The sequence below is a fragment of the Rhinopithecus bieti genome, unplaced genomic scaffold, assembly GCF_001698545.2.
Source record: "Rhinopithecus bieti isolate Rb0 unplaced genomic scaffold, ASM169854v2 scaffold_6776, whole genome shotgun sequence".
NCBI classification, from domain to species: Eukaryota; Metazoa; Chordata; class Mammalia; order Primates; family Cercopithecidae; genus Rhinopithecus; species Rhinopithecus bieti.
In genome coordinates this window covers 1,490,707-1,507,709 of record NW_016805299.1, presented here as the reverse complement: position 1 = coordinate 1,507,709, position 17,003 = coordinate 1,490,707, and the positions used below count along the sequence as shown (strand labels likewise).

Sequence of the window (17,003 nt, the reverse complement as noted above, 5' to 3'; positions counted from 1 at the left end):
CACGGCTGCCCCTTTCTTCCAACAGAAATGAAACCAAAAAAGTGAAAGGAAAGGGGAAACAGAGAATTCTAAAATGCCCGTCCTCTGAACACCATCTTTGTGTAGGCATCTGGGGGAGGCCAGCTGGGGCGAGGTCATCTGCCAGCCAGGCCCGTAGGACTTGGCTCTTCTTGTTTATCGCGGCCGCATCTGGGGCAACTGCCAGGGCCCGCCCCAACTCTGCAGTCATTGGAGGAGCTTGAAGTTAAAGGCTCCTGCTAAAAATCAGTACGTTTCATTTTGCATTTACTGGGAGGGGGCTTGCTGTGGCCCCGTCAGGAAGAGTAGAGCTCTGGTCCAGCTCCGCGCAGGGACGGAGACTGTCACCATGCCAGCCTGCTGCAGCTGCAGTGATGTTTTCCAGTATGAGACGACCAAAGTCACTCGGATCCAGAGCATGAATTATGGCACCATTAAGTGGTTCTTCCACGTGATCGTCTTTTCCTACGTTAGGTAAGTGGGATGTGAGGAGGATTCAGATCTCTGCAGTGGCTGACAGCACAGAAAGCCCCAGGGGGCAGCTTCAGGTGCACAGTCTGAATCTCACATGGTTTTCGAATCTGAGACGTGCTCTCAGCAAGCTGGGCGGGAGGGAGGAAGCAGCAGCAGCAGGCAAGAGGAAACGGTGCCAGGCTGCAGCAGAGGGAAGCCACGGGACGGGCGGGATTCCTTTCTGCTCTACTCCAGGCCCGCCAGGGCGAGCAGGGCAGGGCACACCTGGGGAAGTTGGGAAAGCGCAGGGCAACACCCTGGATCCCCAGGGAGGAGGCAAGGATCTCAGGGCACACCTGGTGATCATGCTGGCGTCTGAGTCACCGTGCTTGGGAGGAATAACACCCTCCCAAGGTGATAATACAGGCTTGAAAATGTATTATAACTTTAGGTCTTCACCAATGTCAGGAAGGCCCTGCTTTTTGATTTTTGTTTTTTCTAAAAGAAACTTACTGAGATATAATTTATACACCATACAATTTACCCATTTAAAGCGTATCATTGAATGATTTTCAGATTATTCACAGAGTTGTGCAACCATCCCCACAATCAATTTTCATCGACTCAAAAGGAATCCCACACTCCTTGGCCATAATTTCCAACACTGTTCCTCCTCCTTCCTACCCATCAATTTACTTTCTGCCTGTATGGATTTGCCGATTCTGGACATTTCACATAAAGGGAATCGCACAGCCTTTGTGCCTGGCTGTTTGCACTTAGCATGTTTTCAGTGCTCATCCATGTTGTAGCATGTGTTAATACTTCATTCAATTTTTTTTTAAGAGACGGGGTCTCACTATGTGGTCCAGGCTGGCCTCAAACTCCTAGACTCAAGTGATCTGCCTGCCTCGGCCTCCCGAAGCGTCAGGATTACAGGCATGAGCCATTGCACCCGGCTGATACTTCATTCCTTTTTATGGCTGAGTAATATTCCATTGCATGGATAGACCACTTTTATCTATCCATTCATCCACTGATGGGCATTGGGGTTGTGTCCTTTTTTGGCTATCATGAAAAATGCCATGCGAACATTTGTGTACAAGGTTTTATGTGGATACATATATTCTCCTTTCTCTTGATTATGTACCTAAGAATAAAATTGCTGGGTCATATGTTAACTATGCTTCACCTTTGGGGGAAATGTGGAGCTGAATTTCACAGCAGCTGCCGTTTTTACATCCCCATCAGCAGAGTATGAGAGGTCCAGTTTCTCCACATCCTCACCAATGCTTGTTATCATCTGTCTTTTTGGGTTTTGTTGCTGTTGTTTTGTTTTTGTTTTTGAGATGGAGTCTTGCTCTGCTGCCCAGGCTGGAGTGCAGTGGTGCAATCTCAGCTCACTGCAACCTCCACCTCCCTGGTTCAAGCGATTCTCCTGCCTCACCCTCCCAAGTAGTTGGGATTACAGGTGTGCGTCACCACTCCTGGCTTATTTTTGTATTTTTAGTAGAGACGTGGTTTCGCCATGTTGGCCAGGCTAGTCTTGAACTCCTGACCTCAAGTGATCCACCCACCTCGGCCTCCCAAAGTGCTAGGATTACAGGCGTGAGCCACCATGCCTGGCCAGTTGTCTGTCTTTTTTATCATAGCCATGCTAGTGGGTGTGAAGTGGTAGTTCACTGTGGTTGTGATTTGAATTTCCCTGATGGTGAGTGCCTCTTATTCTCTGTGCTGATTGATAATGATGATGGAGGCAACTTTTATCTATAGACTGTGGCAGTGTAGTTTACTAAGAGTTAGGGTAACTTTTTTCATAATACTGGCTATGTCTTCTGGGCCAAGTCATTAATTTCTCTGAGCCTCAGTTTCTGCATCTGGTCGTAGGGTTGTGACAACCAAAAAGAAAAAAAAAGGCATGAGCAGCCCTTATCATGATGACTGACATAGGATAAGAGCTGGTATCTATTTTTAAAAATAATCTTTCTGAGTCCGGGCGCGGTGGCTCACAGCTATAATCCCAACACTTTGGGAGGCCGAGGCAGGTGGATCATGAAGTCAGGAGTTTGAGACCAGCCGGGCCAATATGGTGAAACCCCATCTCTACTAAAAATACAAAAATTACCGGGGCATGGTGGTGGGCGCCTCTAATCCCAGTTACTCCAGAGGCTGAGGCAGGAGAATCGCTTGAACCCGGAGGCAGAGGTTGCAGTGAGCCAAGGTGGAGCCACTGCACTCCAGTGTGGGTGACAGAGCAAGACTCCATCTCAAAGTAATAATAATAATAATAATCTTTTTGATTATATAATAGTATATATGTACATAAAATACACATATGTATTTTTATATACATCCTCTGCTCTGACCCTCAAAGTAATCATGTCCAAGTTCAGCATTTGAGATCTGGAAATGTGGATTCAAAAATCCTTCACTTCTTTGAGCTTTGGTTTCGTCATCTGTAAAATGGGGAGCATTGTTGATAGGAATATTAAATGAACTAATAAATCCAAAGTTGTTTGAGAACTATATGGCATATAGCAATCCCTGATTAAGTGTTAGTTCTTACTATTAATAATGCTATTATTAGGATTATTATTATTAGATTCATACATTTACCGTTCAACAAACATTGAATGGTAAACATATATGCTGGGTCGGGCATGGTGGCCCATGCCTGTAATTCCAGCACTTTGGGAGGCCAAGGCGGACAGGTCACTTGAGGTCAGGAGTTTGAGACCAGCCTGGCCAAGGTGGTGGAAACCCCATCTGTATTAAAAATACAAAAATTAGCCGGGCATGGTGGTGGGCACCTGTAATCCCAGCTACTTGGGAGACTGAGGCAGGATAATCACTTGAACCCAGGAAGCGGAGGTTGCAATGAGCTGAGATTGCACCACTGCACTCCAACCTGAGCCACAGAGCTAGACTCTGTCTCAAAAAAATATATATATATATAGTATTTTTAGAAGAAACAGGGTTTTGCCATCTCTACTAAATATATATTTTAATATATTTTTATATATTTAGTAGATATATATACTATAAGGTATATAGTAATGTTATTATTATATATGTATTATATTTAATCCCCTCCACCAATGCCCTCCAAGAGCTTACTGAGAAACTACTGAAGATGTGTGCCAGTGCTGGAAATCTAATCTAAAATAAGAGATATTACTTAAACCAGCTATCATATGACCAATGGTAAAGAGCATAATTAGTAAATGCCCCCTTCTGTATTAATACATAGATTGTATGTCAAAATTTCATGTAGCAGGTGATGGGACTTCCTGACATTCTTGGGCTCAGTATACAGTCTTTTTATTTCTTTCTTTTTTAGAGACAGGGTCTCATTGTGTCGCCCTAGGCTGGAGTGCAGTGGCATGATCACAGCCCACCACAGCCTCACCTTCTCAGGCTCAAGTGACCTCCCGCCTCATCCTCCCAAGTAGCAGGGACCATAGGCACACGCCATGATGTCTAATTTTTTATCTGTTTTGTAGAGATGAGGGTCTCCGTATGTTGCTCAGGCTGGTCTCAAACTCCTGGCCTCAAGTGATCCTCCTGCTTTGACCTCCCAAAGTGCTGGGATTATAGAAGTGAGCCACTGGGTCGGGCCAACAATTCCTTTTTTCTTTTCTTTTTGAGATGAGGTCTCACTCTGTCACCTAGGCTGTACTGCAGTCTTATGATCTCAGCTCACTGCAACCTACGCCTCCCAGGCCCAAGCAATCCTCTCACCTTAGCCTCTCGAGTAGCTGGGACTACAGGTGTACACCACCACGCCCAGCTAATTTTTTGTATTTTTGGTAGAGAGAGTTTCACCATAGTTGTCCAGGCTGGTCTTGAACTCCTGAGCTCAAGCAATCCACCCGCCTTGGCCTCCCAAAGTGCTGGGATTACAGGTGTGAGCCACCATGCCCAGCCTTCAATTTCTTAAAAGTAGATTATTGTATAATAATAAATTTTCTAAAAACAGATTACTATGAGAACACCTTGTAATGATAAATATTTTTCACATGGTGAAATCATAGCTTACATGTATTTAACTCCCTCAGATTCAGTCATACATGTTCCATGGGGACATGGAGAGAGAGAACAATATAAATAATGCAATGATTCAGCAACCAGGTTCCCTGGAGTAGGTGTGAGACGGGATACTGGCATCTGGGGTTCCCTCCGTCAATCTCTGTTCCCACATGCTTTTTAGCGAGCATCTTGCTGCTCTACGTATTAATCTGGGTACATATTTTTCAGCCACGTGGCCCCTAAAATAAGTCAACTCCTTCACCTTCACCTGGAGCGAAACTGTCAAAACAGTAACTTGTTCTAGAGCTGGAGGCAAAATTGGCTCCAGCGGACCCACTAGGAAGTGGGAGGCATTTGCTATGCTTTGTGGACAATTTAAGGGTTTAAAAGGCCATTTTGATGAGCCATGATTTTCATCTTAAGTGCCACCTTTAGAAGATAACCTTCACATAAAAGTTTCTCTACTGTTTGTATTTTAAAATATAAAATGGAAGAAAGAACTATCGCCAGCTTTGCTTTTTTCCTCTTGCTTAATGGACTAATAACATCTCACTAAATGGCCAAATGGAGTCTCACAGTACACAGTTTGGGAAATGCTGCCTTAAGTTGCACTGTGAAGCCTTCAGTTCATGTAACCATGACTTAGCCATCTGTGAAATGGGTAGACCCATGGGGCATAGGAATTGGGGAATGTAGTTTGCATCAAGCAGGACTGGTGTGGACCATAGGTGGAAATCCAGACAGGCTCGAGCAATGTTCAGGACACAGCAGCAAGTGACATGTTCTGACCAGGTGTTCCTACTGGGGCTGGAAGGACTAAGAGCCAGGATAAGGAGACAGGGCCTCAGTTATTAAAAATAGGATACAAAGCAGGGACTGGTTATGGGGGAAATTAACCAAGAGGCTGTTCAGCTTCTCTTATTCTCACAACCAAGTTCAGATCTGGAGTCAAAGGCAGGGATGCAGCTACAAGAGGAGTTTGTGTTGGAGGTCTGTGCAGATAGGATGCTAAGCAGGTCTGTGTCAGCCAGGATCGTTTGGGCAGTAAGTGACAGAAACCCAACTTATGTTAACCACAAAGCCTCAAAGGGGAATTTATTGGATCATGTAACTGGGCAGTTGAAGAGATGGTGCTATCGTCGGACATGAATGAAGATAAGAGTTCAAACTATGTCATTAGGGCGGAAAACTATGTCATCAGGGCGGATCCCTCTCCCTACATCCTGGCTCCATTTGCTTCTATTTGGCTTCCTTCTTGAACAGCTCTCTATGTAGCAAGATACCCTCACATTCTCTTCTTTTAACAACCTTAGAGGAGTAAACAAGTCTTTCTTGATAGCTCTGCTAGGAGAGTCCCAGGAAAGACTCTGAATGATCAGATGTGAGTTACAGATCCATCCCTGAATCAATCACTGTGGCCATGGCCAAGGTGTCATCTGATTGGCCAGCCTGGGTCACATGCTGGCTCCCGTGGCAGGAAGTAGGTAGAAGACAAGGGAGCCGTGTGAGCCCTACCTGAACCACATCCAGTGGATTTTCCTTAGGAAGGAAGATTCTGTTAACAGACAAAATGGGAAAAGGAAATGGGGAGGGTAGGCAGACAAAAATCAGTGATCTATTACAAGGTCTTTCCAAAAACCAGAAATTAGGGATTTCTGAAGTCTGCTTCTGTAGTCCTGGCTTGTCTCAGCCCTGCAGCTGGGCTGCGGAGACTTTATCTGGGCAACTGCTGAGCTCGTATTCTTACCTCGGCCCCTTCCTCAGTCCCACCAGGAGCCCTGCTCCTCATCTCGGACCTGCTGCTTGGCCTACGGAGGCTGCCAGCTCACCTTGGTACTTTACTACTATTTGGTTTCTTTGACCACCAAGCTATTGCTTAAACCAAGCCGCCTATGATGGCACCACCTTGGAGAATTCTTTTTTATTTTTATTTTTTATTTTTTGAGACAGGTTATCACTGTTTACCGAGACTGGAATACAGTGGTATGATCTTGGCTCACTGCAGCCTCGACCTCCCGGGCTCAGGTGATTTTCCCACCTCAGGCTCCCCAGTAGCTGGGACTATGGGTGCATGCCACCACATCCAGCTAATTTTTGTATTTTTAGTAGAGACGGGGTTTCAACATGTGGGCCAGGCTGATCTCGAACTCCTGACCTCAGGTGATCTGCCCACCTCAGCCTCTCAAAGTGCTGAAATTACAGGCGTGAGCTACTGCGCCCGGCTGGAGAATTCTTTCGGTTTTATTCCGAGTGGGTTGAGAAGCCATGGGAAGACTTCAAGCAAAGGAATAAACGATGGTTGCATTCTCTTTGGAGGATTTCCCTCTTCCCTGGAGACCAGTCCTCACAGAAGCTTTTCCAATGGCCACAGAAGACTAAGGAAGATTGAGAGAGGCACAGGAAATAATTCCATTCAGAGCTGCTGCTTCTTCACTGCCCAGTCAGCCTCCACTGGCGCCAACAGTGAGCCTGTGCTGTCATTCCTGGTCCCAGGCTGGCTGTCGCCATGGAGATGGTGCTGCTATGCTAGTTTGTGGCTGTTAAAATGGAGCTCCTGGCTGAACACCTGTTTCCCAGCGGGTGGCCACAAACCTGTGAGTCTGGGCCTCTTCCAGCTGAGTCGAAGTGAGCCTAGCACAGAGGCCAGGGAGGCACCAGACACCAGGAGGAGCAAATCCAAATCCAACCCAAGCATGGCCCCTCTGACCATCTTTTTTTTTTTTTTTTTTTTTTTTTTTTTTTTTTTTTTTTTTTTTTGAGACAAGAGTCTCCCTCTGTCATCCAGACTGGAGTGCAGTGGCACAATCTTGGCTCATTGCAACCCCCACCTCCTGAGTTCAAGCGATTCTCCTGCCTCAGCCTCCCTAGTAGAGACTACAAGCACACGCCACCACACCCAGATCATTTTTGTATTTTTAGTGGAGATGGGGTTCTGCCATGTTGGCTAGGCTGGTCTTGAACTCCTGGCCTCAAGTGAGCCTCCCGCCTTGCCTTCCCAAAATGCTGAGATTACAGGTGTGAGCCACCCTTGCCCAGCCTGCCCTTGACCGTCTTCAGAGAAGTCGAAGCAGGAGGTCTGCCACATTCTCATCCAAACCCTGACACCTGGGTGATGTGCTAGAGCTTGAGGGGGAGGGTCAGAGATAACCCAGTTAAGGAAGTGACCCCGTAGGAGGAGAAGAATCCAATCACGTGACACACAGCATGAAGAGAACAGTAAATGCAAAGATCTGGAAACACAGGAGGAACAGCAAGGACGGCATGTCCCAGAACCTGGGGAGAGAGGAGGGAGCAGCCAGAGCTGAGGGCAGGTCGGGGGAAGAGTTGCAGTTTGATTTTCAGTGCCATGGGAAGCCACTGAAAAGTGTTATGCAGAGAAGTGAAAGCATCTGACTCATGTTTCCAGAAGCCTTATGGGTCACTATGCAGAGCACAGAGTGTGGTGGGACAAGAATGATGGTGAGGGACCAGTGAGAAGGTTCCTGGAGTCACCAGATGTGAGGAGACGGAGCCTTGGGCTAAAATGGGATGGCGGAGCTGGAGAGAGGTGGACAAAGCCGGGATGTGTTTTAGAGGCAGAACTGACAGATTTGCTAGGAGGTGAAAGATGACTCTGGGTTCCTGAGGTACGATGATGCCTTTTACCAACTTGAAGAAAACCAAGGAGAGGCTTGAGGACTAACATGGCACTGTGAAGGAGGCCAGACAAAGGTGGAGACTGCTGTGAGCTGTGGCTAGGTGACAGACAGACCCTGTCTTAAAATATTTATGTAATAATAAATAAAGGACCAGGCGCAGTGGCTCAAGACTGTAATCCCAACACTTTGAGAGGCTGAGGCAGGCGGATCACCTGAGGTCAGAAGTTCGAGACCAGCCTGGCCAACATGGCGTAATCCTGTCTCTACTAAAAATATAAAAATTAGTCGGGCATGGTGGCACACACCTGTAATCCCAGCTACTTGGGAGGCTGAGTCAGGAGAATCACTTGAACCCGGCAGGCAGAGGTTGCAGTGAGCCTAAATCGCACCACTGCACTCCCACCTGGGCGACAGAGAGAGACCCTATCTCAAAAATAAATAAATAAATGAATAAATAAATAAATAAAGGATATCAGACAAGCAATTAAAACACCTGCCTACTACCATCTATCCACATCCTTTTTTTCATGTCTAACACTAAAATAGCTGGAAGCACATCATCTCAAAAGATAAGCATGGTTCTTTCAAATAAATGGCTGTAGCCTTATGAAAAGCTACCGCTGTGTCTGATTTTCTTGTTTTGAGGGGTAATGATGGAGGCTTCTCTCCTGCACCCACAGGCCTCTGGGGATGCCACCCCAGCCCAGCCTCCCACCCTGGACTGGAGCCTCCCAGCCCCTCTGCGTGGGTAGCACAGTGTTGGGAAGAGGAAGGAACAGTTTGTCCAGCTTTTTCACAGGCCCACAGCTGGCCGGTGCAGTGGCAGAGAAAGTGGGGCTGGAGAAGCCAGCAGGGGCCGGATCATGGAGCGCCTTGAGCTGCATCCCACAGGCACTAGAAAGCATGGAGAGCTGTCCCCCCAGCTCCCAGCATCTTATTAGAAAATATTCAAACATACAGAAAACATGAAGGGTTTTATGCTCATGTTTTCATTTTAGAGAGATCATTCTGCTTGAAATATAACACCTACTGAGTACTGCTGAGGACTTAGCATGTGTCGAGTTCTGTTCTTAGCATGTGAAGTGTATTGGCCTATTTGATCCTCCTACATAATCCTGGAAGATTGGTTGTGGGAGTGGGTGATCATGACCTGAACAGCCTAACCATGTTTAGGGAATGCTCTGTGTTAGGAGTTCCAACCCCCCCAATCCATGTCACAACTGAATGTCCCAGCTTCCCTTGCAGCCGGGACACAACAGGAGACCCAAGCTTTCCAAACATATGCCCCAGGCAACATTTTGATACACAAGGAATAACACAGGATGCTGGGCGTGCGCAGAATTCAAATTCAGGAATGGAGAGAAGTACTGCTCTTTGACCCATACAATAGGGGATCCCCTTCCTTGGACCCTGCCTTAGAGGGCCCCACTCCCACTGCACACTGTGAGCTGCCCTATGGAATGAGGGGTGTCTGAGGCTGGATTAATTTCTATTTGTTACAAGCAGTGGAAACTAACACAGTCCCACAAACCTAAACCAAGGTGCCAGCGGGCTGAGTTCCCGTCTGGAGACTCTGGGGAAAATTCACTTCCAATCTCATTTTTGTTGTTGGCAAAATTCAATCCCTTGAGGCTGCAGGACTGGGCTCTGCTCCTTGCTGGCTGTCAGCCTGGGGCCACTCTCAGATTCTGAAGTCCTCCCATATTCCACGCCACGTGGTCCTCTCCATCTCCAAGCCTACTATGACACAACACATTGTTCTCATGCTTCAAACCTCTGACTTCTCTCCTGGGACCAGTAGAATACTCTCTGGTTTTAAGGGGCTCATGTGATTGGGTCAGGTCAACTCTACCATATCATGGAGGCTCGCCATCTTGCCCAGGCTGGTCTTGAACACCTGGGCTCACGTGATCCTCCTGCCTCAGCCTCCCAAAGTGCTGGGATTACAGGCAGGAGCTGCTGTGCCCAGCCAAAGCCAGCATCTTCAGACCTCTCTGCCCTGTTTTCATATGGCCTTCTCCTCTTTGTGTGTGTCAAATCTCCTTCTGCCTGTCTCTTATAAGGACATGTGTAATGGCATTTAGGGCACACCTGGATGACACAAGGTCCTCTCACCATCTCCAAATTGTTAACTTTGGCTGGGTGCAGTGGCTCATGCCTGTAATCTCAGCACTTTGGGAGACTGAGGCAGGCAGATCACTTGAGGTCAGAAGTTCGAGACCAGCCTGGCCAGCATGGTGAAACCCTATCTCTACTAAAAATACAAAAGTTAGCTGGGCATGTGCCTGTAGTCCCAGCTACTCAGGAGGCTGAGGCAAAAGAATCGCTAGAACCTGGGAAGCAGAGATTGCAGCGAGCCAAGATTATGCCACTGCACTCCAGCCTGGGGGACAGAGCGACTGGGCACGGTGGCTCACACCTATAATCCCAGCACTTTGGGAGGCCCAGGTGGGCAGATCACTTGGGGTCAGGAGTTCATTCAAGACCAGCCTGGCCAACATGGTGAAAGTCTATCTCTACTAAAAAAAAAAAAAAAAAAAATTACCCAGACGTGGTGGCAGATGCCTGTAATCCCAGCTACTTGGCAGGCCGAGGCAGGAGAATCACTTAAACCTGGGAGGCGGAGGGTGCAGCGAGCTGAGATCACTCTGCTGCACTCCAGCCTGGGCAACAGGCGAAACTCTGTCTCAAAAAAAAAAATTAGCCAGGCATGGTGCTGCATGCCTGTAGTCCCAGCTACTGGGAAGGCTGAGGTGGAAGGATTGCTTGATCCTGGGAGGGTGAGGCTGCAGTGAATTGTGTTTGTGCCACTGTACTCCAGCCTGGGTGAGAGAGTGAGACCTTATCTCAAAAAAAGTAGTATCAGTCAAACGCAGTGGCTCTGTAATCCCAGAACTCTGGGAGACCGAAGTGGGTGGATCACCTGAGGTCAGGAGTTCGAGACCAGCCTGACCAACATGATGAAACCCCGTCTCTACTAAAAATACAAAAATTAGCTGGGTATTTTGGGGGCACATGTAATCCCAGCTACTCGGGAGGCTGAGGCAGGAGAATTGCTTGAACTCAGGAGGCGGAGGTTGCAGTGAGCCGAGGTCACGCCATTGCACACCAGCCTGGTGGCAGAGTGAGGCTCCATCTCGAAAAAAAAGTCTCTTTTTACAACTTTTTTGAGGTATAACTTACATATCATAAAATTGCCTGTTTTAAATATACATTTCAATGACTTTTAGTAAATTTACCAAGTTGTGCAACCATCATCACGATCCAGTTTCAGAACATTTCATCAGCCCAGTAAGAGCCCTCACACCCATTAACAGTCACTCCCCACCATGGTTGCTCAACCCAGGTAACCAAGAATCTACTCTCTGCCTCTGGAGATTTGTCTTTTCTGGACAATCTTTCTTCTTAAACTCAGCAGAGTGAATTCTGTTGTTTAGAACTAGAAACCCTGCCCAATAGAATACTAATATCCTCTTGTTTTGCGGGGGAGACAGAGTCTCACTCTGTCGCCCAGGCTGGAGTGCAGTGGTATGATCACACCTCACTTCAACCTCCACCTCCCGGATTCAAGCGATTCTCCTACCTCAGATTCCTGAGTAGCTGGGATTACTCAGCAATCTCATCTCTACTAAAAGTACAAAAATTAGCCAGGTGTGTTGTGCACCAACACACCTGGTTAATTTTTGTACTTTTAGTAGAGATGGATCTCACCATGTTGGCCAAGCTGGTCTTGAACTCCTGACCTCCAATGAGCCACCCGCCTTGGCCTCCCGAAGTTCTGGGATTACAGGCGTGAGCCACTGCACCCAGCCCTAATATCCTCTTATTACAGAAGAAGAAACAATGACTCAGAAAGGTTAAGTCACTTGCCCAAGGTCATGTAGCCAGTAAACGGTAGAGCTGAAATTGAACCTCACTCCAGAGTCCATGCTCTCACTAAAGTATTGCAGTGTGGAGAGTGGAGGGGACAGGGTGAGACTGGAGGAATGGAGGCCATTTAGGAGACTATTGGGATGTCCAGATCTGAGAGCTGATGGTGACCTGGACTGGGGAGGTGATAGAGGCAGAAGAGAGAAGTAGATGAATTTGAGCAATATTAGGAAGTGAAACAGTAGGATTTGGCAACTGAATGGGTAGGTGGACAAGAGGGAGAGGATGAGTCAAGGAATGTGCCATGCTTCTGGCTTGGGCAACTGATGGGTGCTGGAATAGCTTGCTGGGATAGGAAATGCAGGAGAAACAGCCAATTTGGTGTGGAAGATGAGGTCAGAACTGAAGGCATTGAGTTTGAGGTGTCTATGGAATGTACAAATGGAGATGTTGAATGGGTGGTTGGATATATAAATCTGGAGCTGAGATGTAGGTTTCTATATCACCAGCATATAGATGACAACCAGAACTCTGGAAGAAGCTGCAACCGACCAGCAAGAGAAGATGTAGATGAGAAAGCAAAAGGGCCTAGAACATGCCCCCGAGGAGTGCTAACCTTTAAGGGGTGGGAGCACAGAAATCCCCAAAAGATTCTAAGAAGGGTAGCCACAGAGATCCAATGAAAGTCAGGCACAAGTGGATTCCTGCAAGCTAAGGGAAGGAGGTGAGGGAAGTGGGGCATGGTCACAGTCAGTGTCAACTGCTGCTGAAAGTTCCAGCAAGATCAGGTCTGTCATGTATCTATTGGATTTAGTGACAATGACGTTGTTGTTTACTTGGCAAGAGAGGCTTTAGAGAAGGGATGGGGGTGGGAGCCAGACTGGAATGGGTAGAGGAGTGAGTGAATTGAGATGCGGAAGTGGATGTGATGACTCACTCTTTCTTTTTTTTTTTAAGTTATTTGAGACACAGTCTTTCTCTGTTGCCCAGGCTGGAGTGCAATGGTATGATCTCCACTCACCACAACCTCCGCCTCCCAGGTTCAAGCGATTCTCCTGCTTCAGCCCTCCAAGTAACTGCGATTACAGGCATGTGCCACCACACCGGCTAATTTTTTGTATTTTTAGTAGAGACAGGGTTTCACCATGTTGGCCGGGCTGGTCTCAAACTCCTGACCTCGTGATCCACCTGCCTCAGCCTCCCAAAGTAGTGATTTGGCTATAAAGAAAAGAGGAATGGAGTGGTGGTAGGAGGGATTAAGCTGGGGAGGGGAGGCATTTTTAAGAGGAGAAATGATGTTTAAATGCAGATGGAAATGGGACAGGAGAGAAAGGAAAGTTGATGGGGTAAATGAAAATTATCTTCATCATCTTCCTCACCATCACCAGCAGCAACCACAAGGAAAGCTTGTTCTGCTCTGGGACTGCCCTGTTAGACATTTCTTCCTTATACTTAGCCACAGTCTATCTCCCCGTAACTTTTGCCTTTGGTTAGAGTTCTGCCTTGTGTCCCTCTTCTACTCTTCAAATGGCTGCACACTGCTACTATGTCTCTCCTCTTCTTCAAATTCACATCCCCCATCCTATGGGCCATGTGCTCCCAGCCTGGCTACCAGACCCTCTACTGTCCCAGCCAAGTTCACATGACAGTCCTCTTATTTGTCAAGCCCCTCTTTTTTTTTTTTATTTTTGAGATGGAGTCTCACTCTGTCGCCCAGGCTGGAGGGCATGGTGCAATCTCGGCTCACTGCAACCTCTGCCTCCTGGTTTCAAGCGATTCTCCTGCCTCAGCCTCCTGAATGCTGGGATTACAGGCACACATCACCATGCCTGGTTATTTTTTGTATTTTTAGTAGAGACGGGGTTTCACCATGTTGGCCAGGCTGGTCTTGAACTCCTGACCTCCAGTGATCCGCCCGCCTCAGCTTCCCAAAGTGCTGGAATTACAGGCATGAGCCACTGAGCTGGGCCAAGCCCCTCCGAAGAGGCAGTGTGCACACTCTTGCTTTGCTGATAGAAGCATGAAATGGTTCAAGCTTTTGTGATTTGGGAAAATGAACTCAGATATAAAATGTGCACACCCTTTGACCCAGAAGTTGTCCTATGGACTTAATGCCTTAGGTGTGAGAAGAAGCTTGTGCAGGGATTCCTGGCAACATGAATGCGGGGTGAACAGACAGTAAGCACAGTGGTTAGGAGCACAGCATGAGCTGAGGCACAGGACAAGGATGCCCACTTTTCACCACTGCTGTTAAACATTGTACTGGAAGTTCTAGCCAGAGCAATTAGGCAAGAAAAAGCAATAACAGGCATCCAGATGGGAAAGGATGAAGTAAAACTACTTTTAGTTACAGGTGGCACCATCCCATATAGGGAGAATTCCAAAGAATTCACAAGAAAACTGTTAGAGCAAAGAAACCACTGCAGTCAAGTTGCAAGGAACAAGATAAACACACAAAAATTAATTGTGTGTTTTTTTTTTTATACCAGCAATGAACATCTGAAAAGGATATTGGAAAAAGAATTCCATTTACTGTAGCATTTAAGAAAGCTGAGGCTGCAAAGCCACGTGGCTGTGTTTGGAGCTGGTGCTGCTATTTACTACGTGGCCTTGGACAAGCTTCTCACTTCATTCATGCCACAGTTTATTTAGCTATCAGGTGGGGGTAATACTAGTACCTTCCTCATAGAGTTGGGGTTTTTTTGTTTGTTTGTTTTGGTTTTGCTTTTGTTTTTGATGGGGGAGAGTAAGGATTGCAAGAGTTAATATATGTTAGCAAAATGGACTTAGAAGAGTGGTTGGCATATGGTAAGGACTATATTAGGGTTACCAAAAATGTTTATAATTGGGAAAATTGAACAAAGGTTCCAGTAATTATCCATCCCTGAAGGCTGGTTGGCAAATTAGCACAATGTACGTTTTAGCTTGAACCGTATGGAGCTGCCGATATTCTATAGCTATGGCCTGCAAAATGCAAAATGGGCAGTTTTGTTTGTTTGTTTGTTTTGGAGACAGTCTCACTCTGTGGCCAGGCTGAAGTGCAGTGGCACAATCTTGGCTCACTGCAAATTCTGTCTCCCGGGTTCAAGCAATTCTCTTGCCTCAGCCTCCCAAGTAGCTGGGATTACAGGTGTGCACCCCCATGCCCAGCTAATTTTTGTATTTTTAGTAGAGATGGTGTTTCCACCATGTTGGCCAGGCTGGTCTTGAACTCCTGGCCTCAAGTGATCTGCCTTTCTCAGCCTCCCAGAGTTCTGGGATTACAGGAGTCAGTCACCGCACCCAGTCAAAATGGGCCGTTTCATACATTCAATCTAAACACTAGGATACTCTTTAGCCACTGAGAATGACTGTGTATCACAGATCTATCTTTATCACAGATCTGTCTTTACTGTCATAGAAAGAATTAATAACGTATTATTGAGTAAAAAGAACAAGTTACAAAACAGCCTGCAGCCATGTTTGTAACATCAGTATATCTATTCATGTGTCTAGGCGTGGACATAAAGCGATATCTAGAAGACACTCCCATTGCCTATGGGAATGACTTGTACTGGGATCTTTCTATTTATTTATTTAGAGACAGAGTCTTGCTCTGTCATCTAGGCTGGAGTGCAATGGCGTAATCTTGGCTCACTGCAACCTCCGCCTCCCAGGTTGAAACGATTCTCCCACCTCAGCCTCCCAAGTAGCTGGGATTATAGGCGCTCACCACCTCACCTGGCTAATTTTTGCATTTTTAGTAGAAATGGGGTTTCGCCATGTTGCCCAGGCTGGTCTCAAACTCTTGATCTCAAATGATCCACCTGCCTCAGCCTCCCAAAGTGCTGGAGTTACAGGCGTGAGTCACTGCACCCAGTTGTGATCTTAACTTATATTTTTTCTTTTAACCCTTGATTTTACCCTGTTAGACTGACTTTAGGAATCTGACCCCCAAAACTGCAAAAGAATAAATTAGTGTTGTTGAAAGCCACCAAGTTTGTGGTAATTTGTTAGAGCAACAACCAGAAATTAATACAATCAGGATTTAACTTGCCTTGGGGGTGGGTGCTGGCTCCCTGCCACTTTCTTCTCAGAGCATCTCTTGGGTCCTCGCCCCTTGCTGAGCCCCCACCATGGCCAGCTGGACCAGCGATGGACCTGATCAGATTCTCCTCTTGGGATTTTAAATAAGAGATGCAGAGGCTGCACACCAAGCTTCTCCGTGCCGTACTGCAGGCACAGTGCCTGGCGCTACCGTTCTTTAGGGGTCCATGAAGATGTTTGTTGGCCTGCATTAGGCGTGAACTAAGAGATACAAGGGATACACTTTGGGGGCTCAGCCCTCTGATGTCACCTTTGCTCTGGAAGCCCAGGGGCTGTCAGGTGGAGAGGAACTTTGCTGAAAGGCAGGTCCTCCCTGCAGAGCTTGAAGAACAATCTAACCATGCTGGCATGGGGCCCATCCTACCTGCAATGCCAGTGTAAGTCTGTGACAGTCACTTATGTTCAGAGCATGTGGCTGAGGCTCTGAAGAACGACTTTATGATGGGCACCTTTATCTCCATTTGGTGGGTCCAGAGCAAGCTGCCTGAGGGTCCCATGGGCCCAACCTCACCCTCCATCCTTATTTCCCTGCCACTCCAGGGCTCCTCCTCAGCCAGACGTGCCTGTGAATGCTCCTTGATGGCTGTATGAGTCTGTTCTCACGCTGCTAATAAAGACATACCCAAGACTGGGTAATTTATAAAGGAAAGAGGTTTGATGGGCCCACAGTTCCACATGGCCAGGGAGGCCTCACAATCATGGCAGAGGGTGAAAGGCATGTCTTACATGGTGGCAGGCAAAAAGCGAATGAGAGCCAAGCAAAAGAAGAAACCTCTTATAAAACCATCAGATCCCATGAGATTTATTAACTACCATGAGAACAGTATGGGGGAAACCGCCCCCATGATTCAGTGATCTCCCACCAGGCCCCTCCCACAACACATGGAAATTATGGGAGCTACAATTCAAGAT

General features: G+C 47.0%; 1 protein-coding gene across 1 annotated transcript in view; it reads left to right on the top strand.

Moving 5' to 3' along the window:
- The first annotated feature begins 230 nt into the window (after positions 1-230).
- P2RX7 (purinergic receptor P2X 7) overlaps positions 231-17,003 on the top strand; it is a 54,702-nt gene continuing 37,929 nt past the window's right edge. The window contains exon 1 of the mRNA XM_017872097.1: positions 231-492. Coding sequence (XP_017727586.1) covers positions 368-492 — 125 coding nt within the window. The 5' untranslated portion in view covers positions 231-367. The remainder of the gene's footprint in view (positions 493-17,003) is intronic.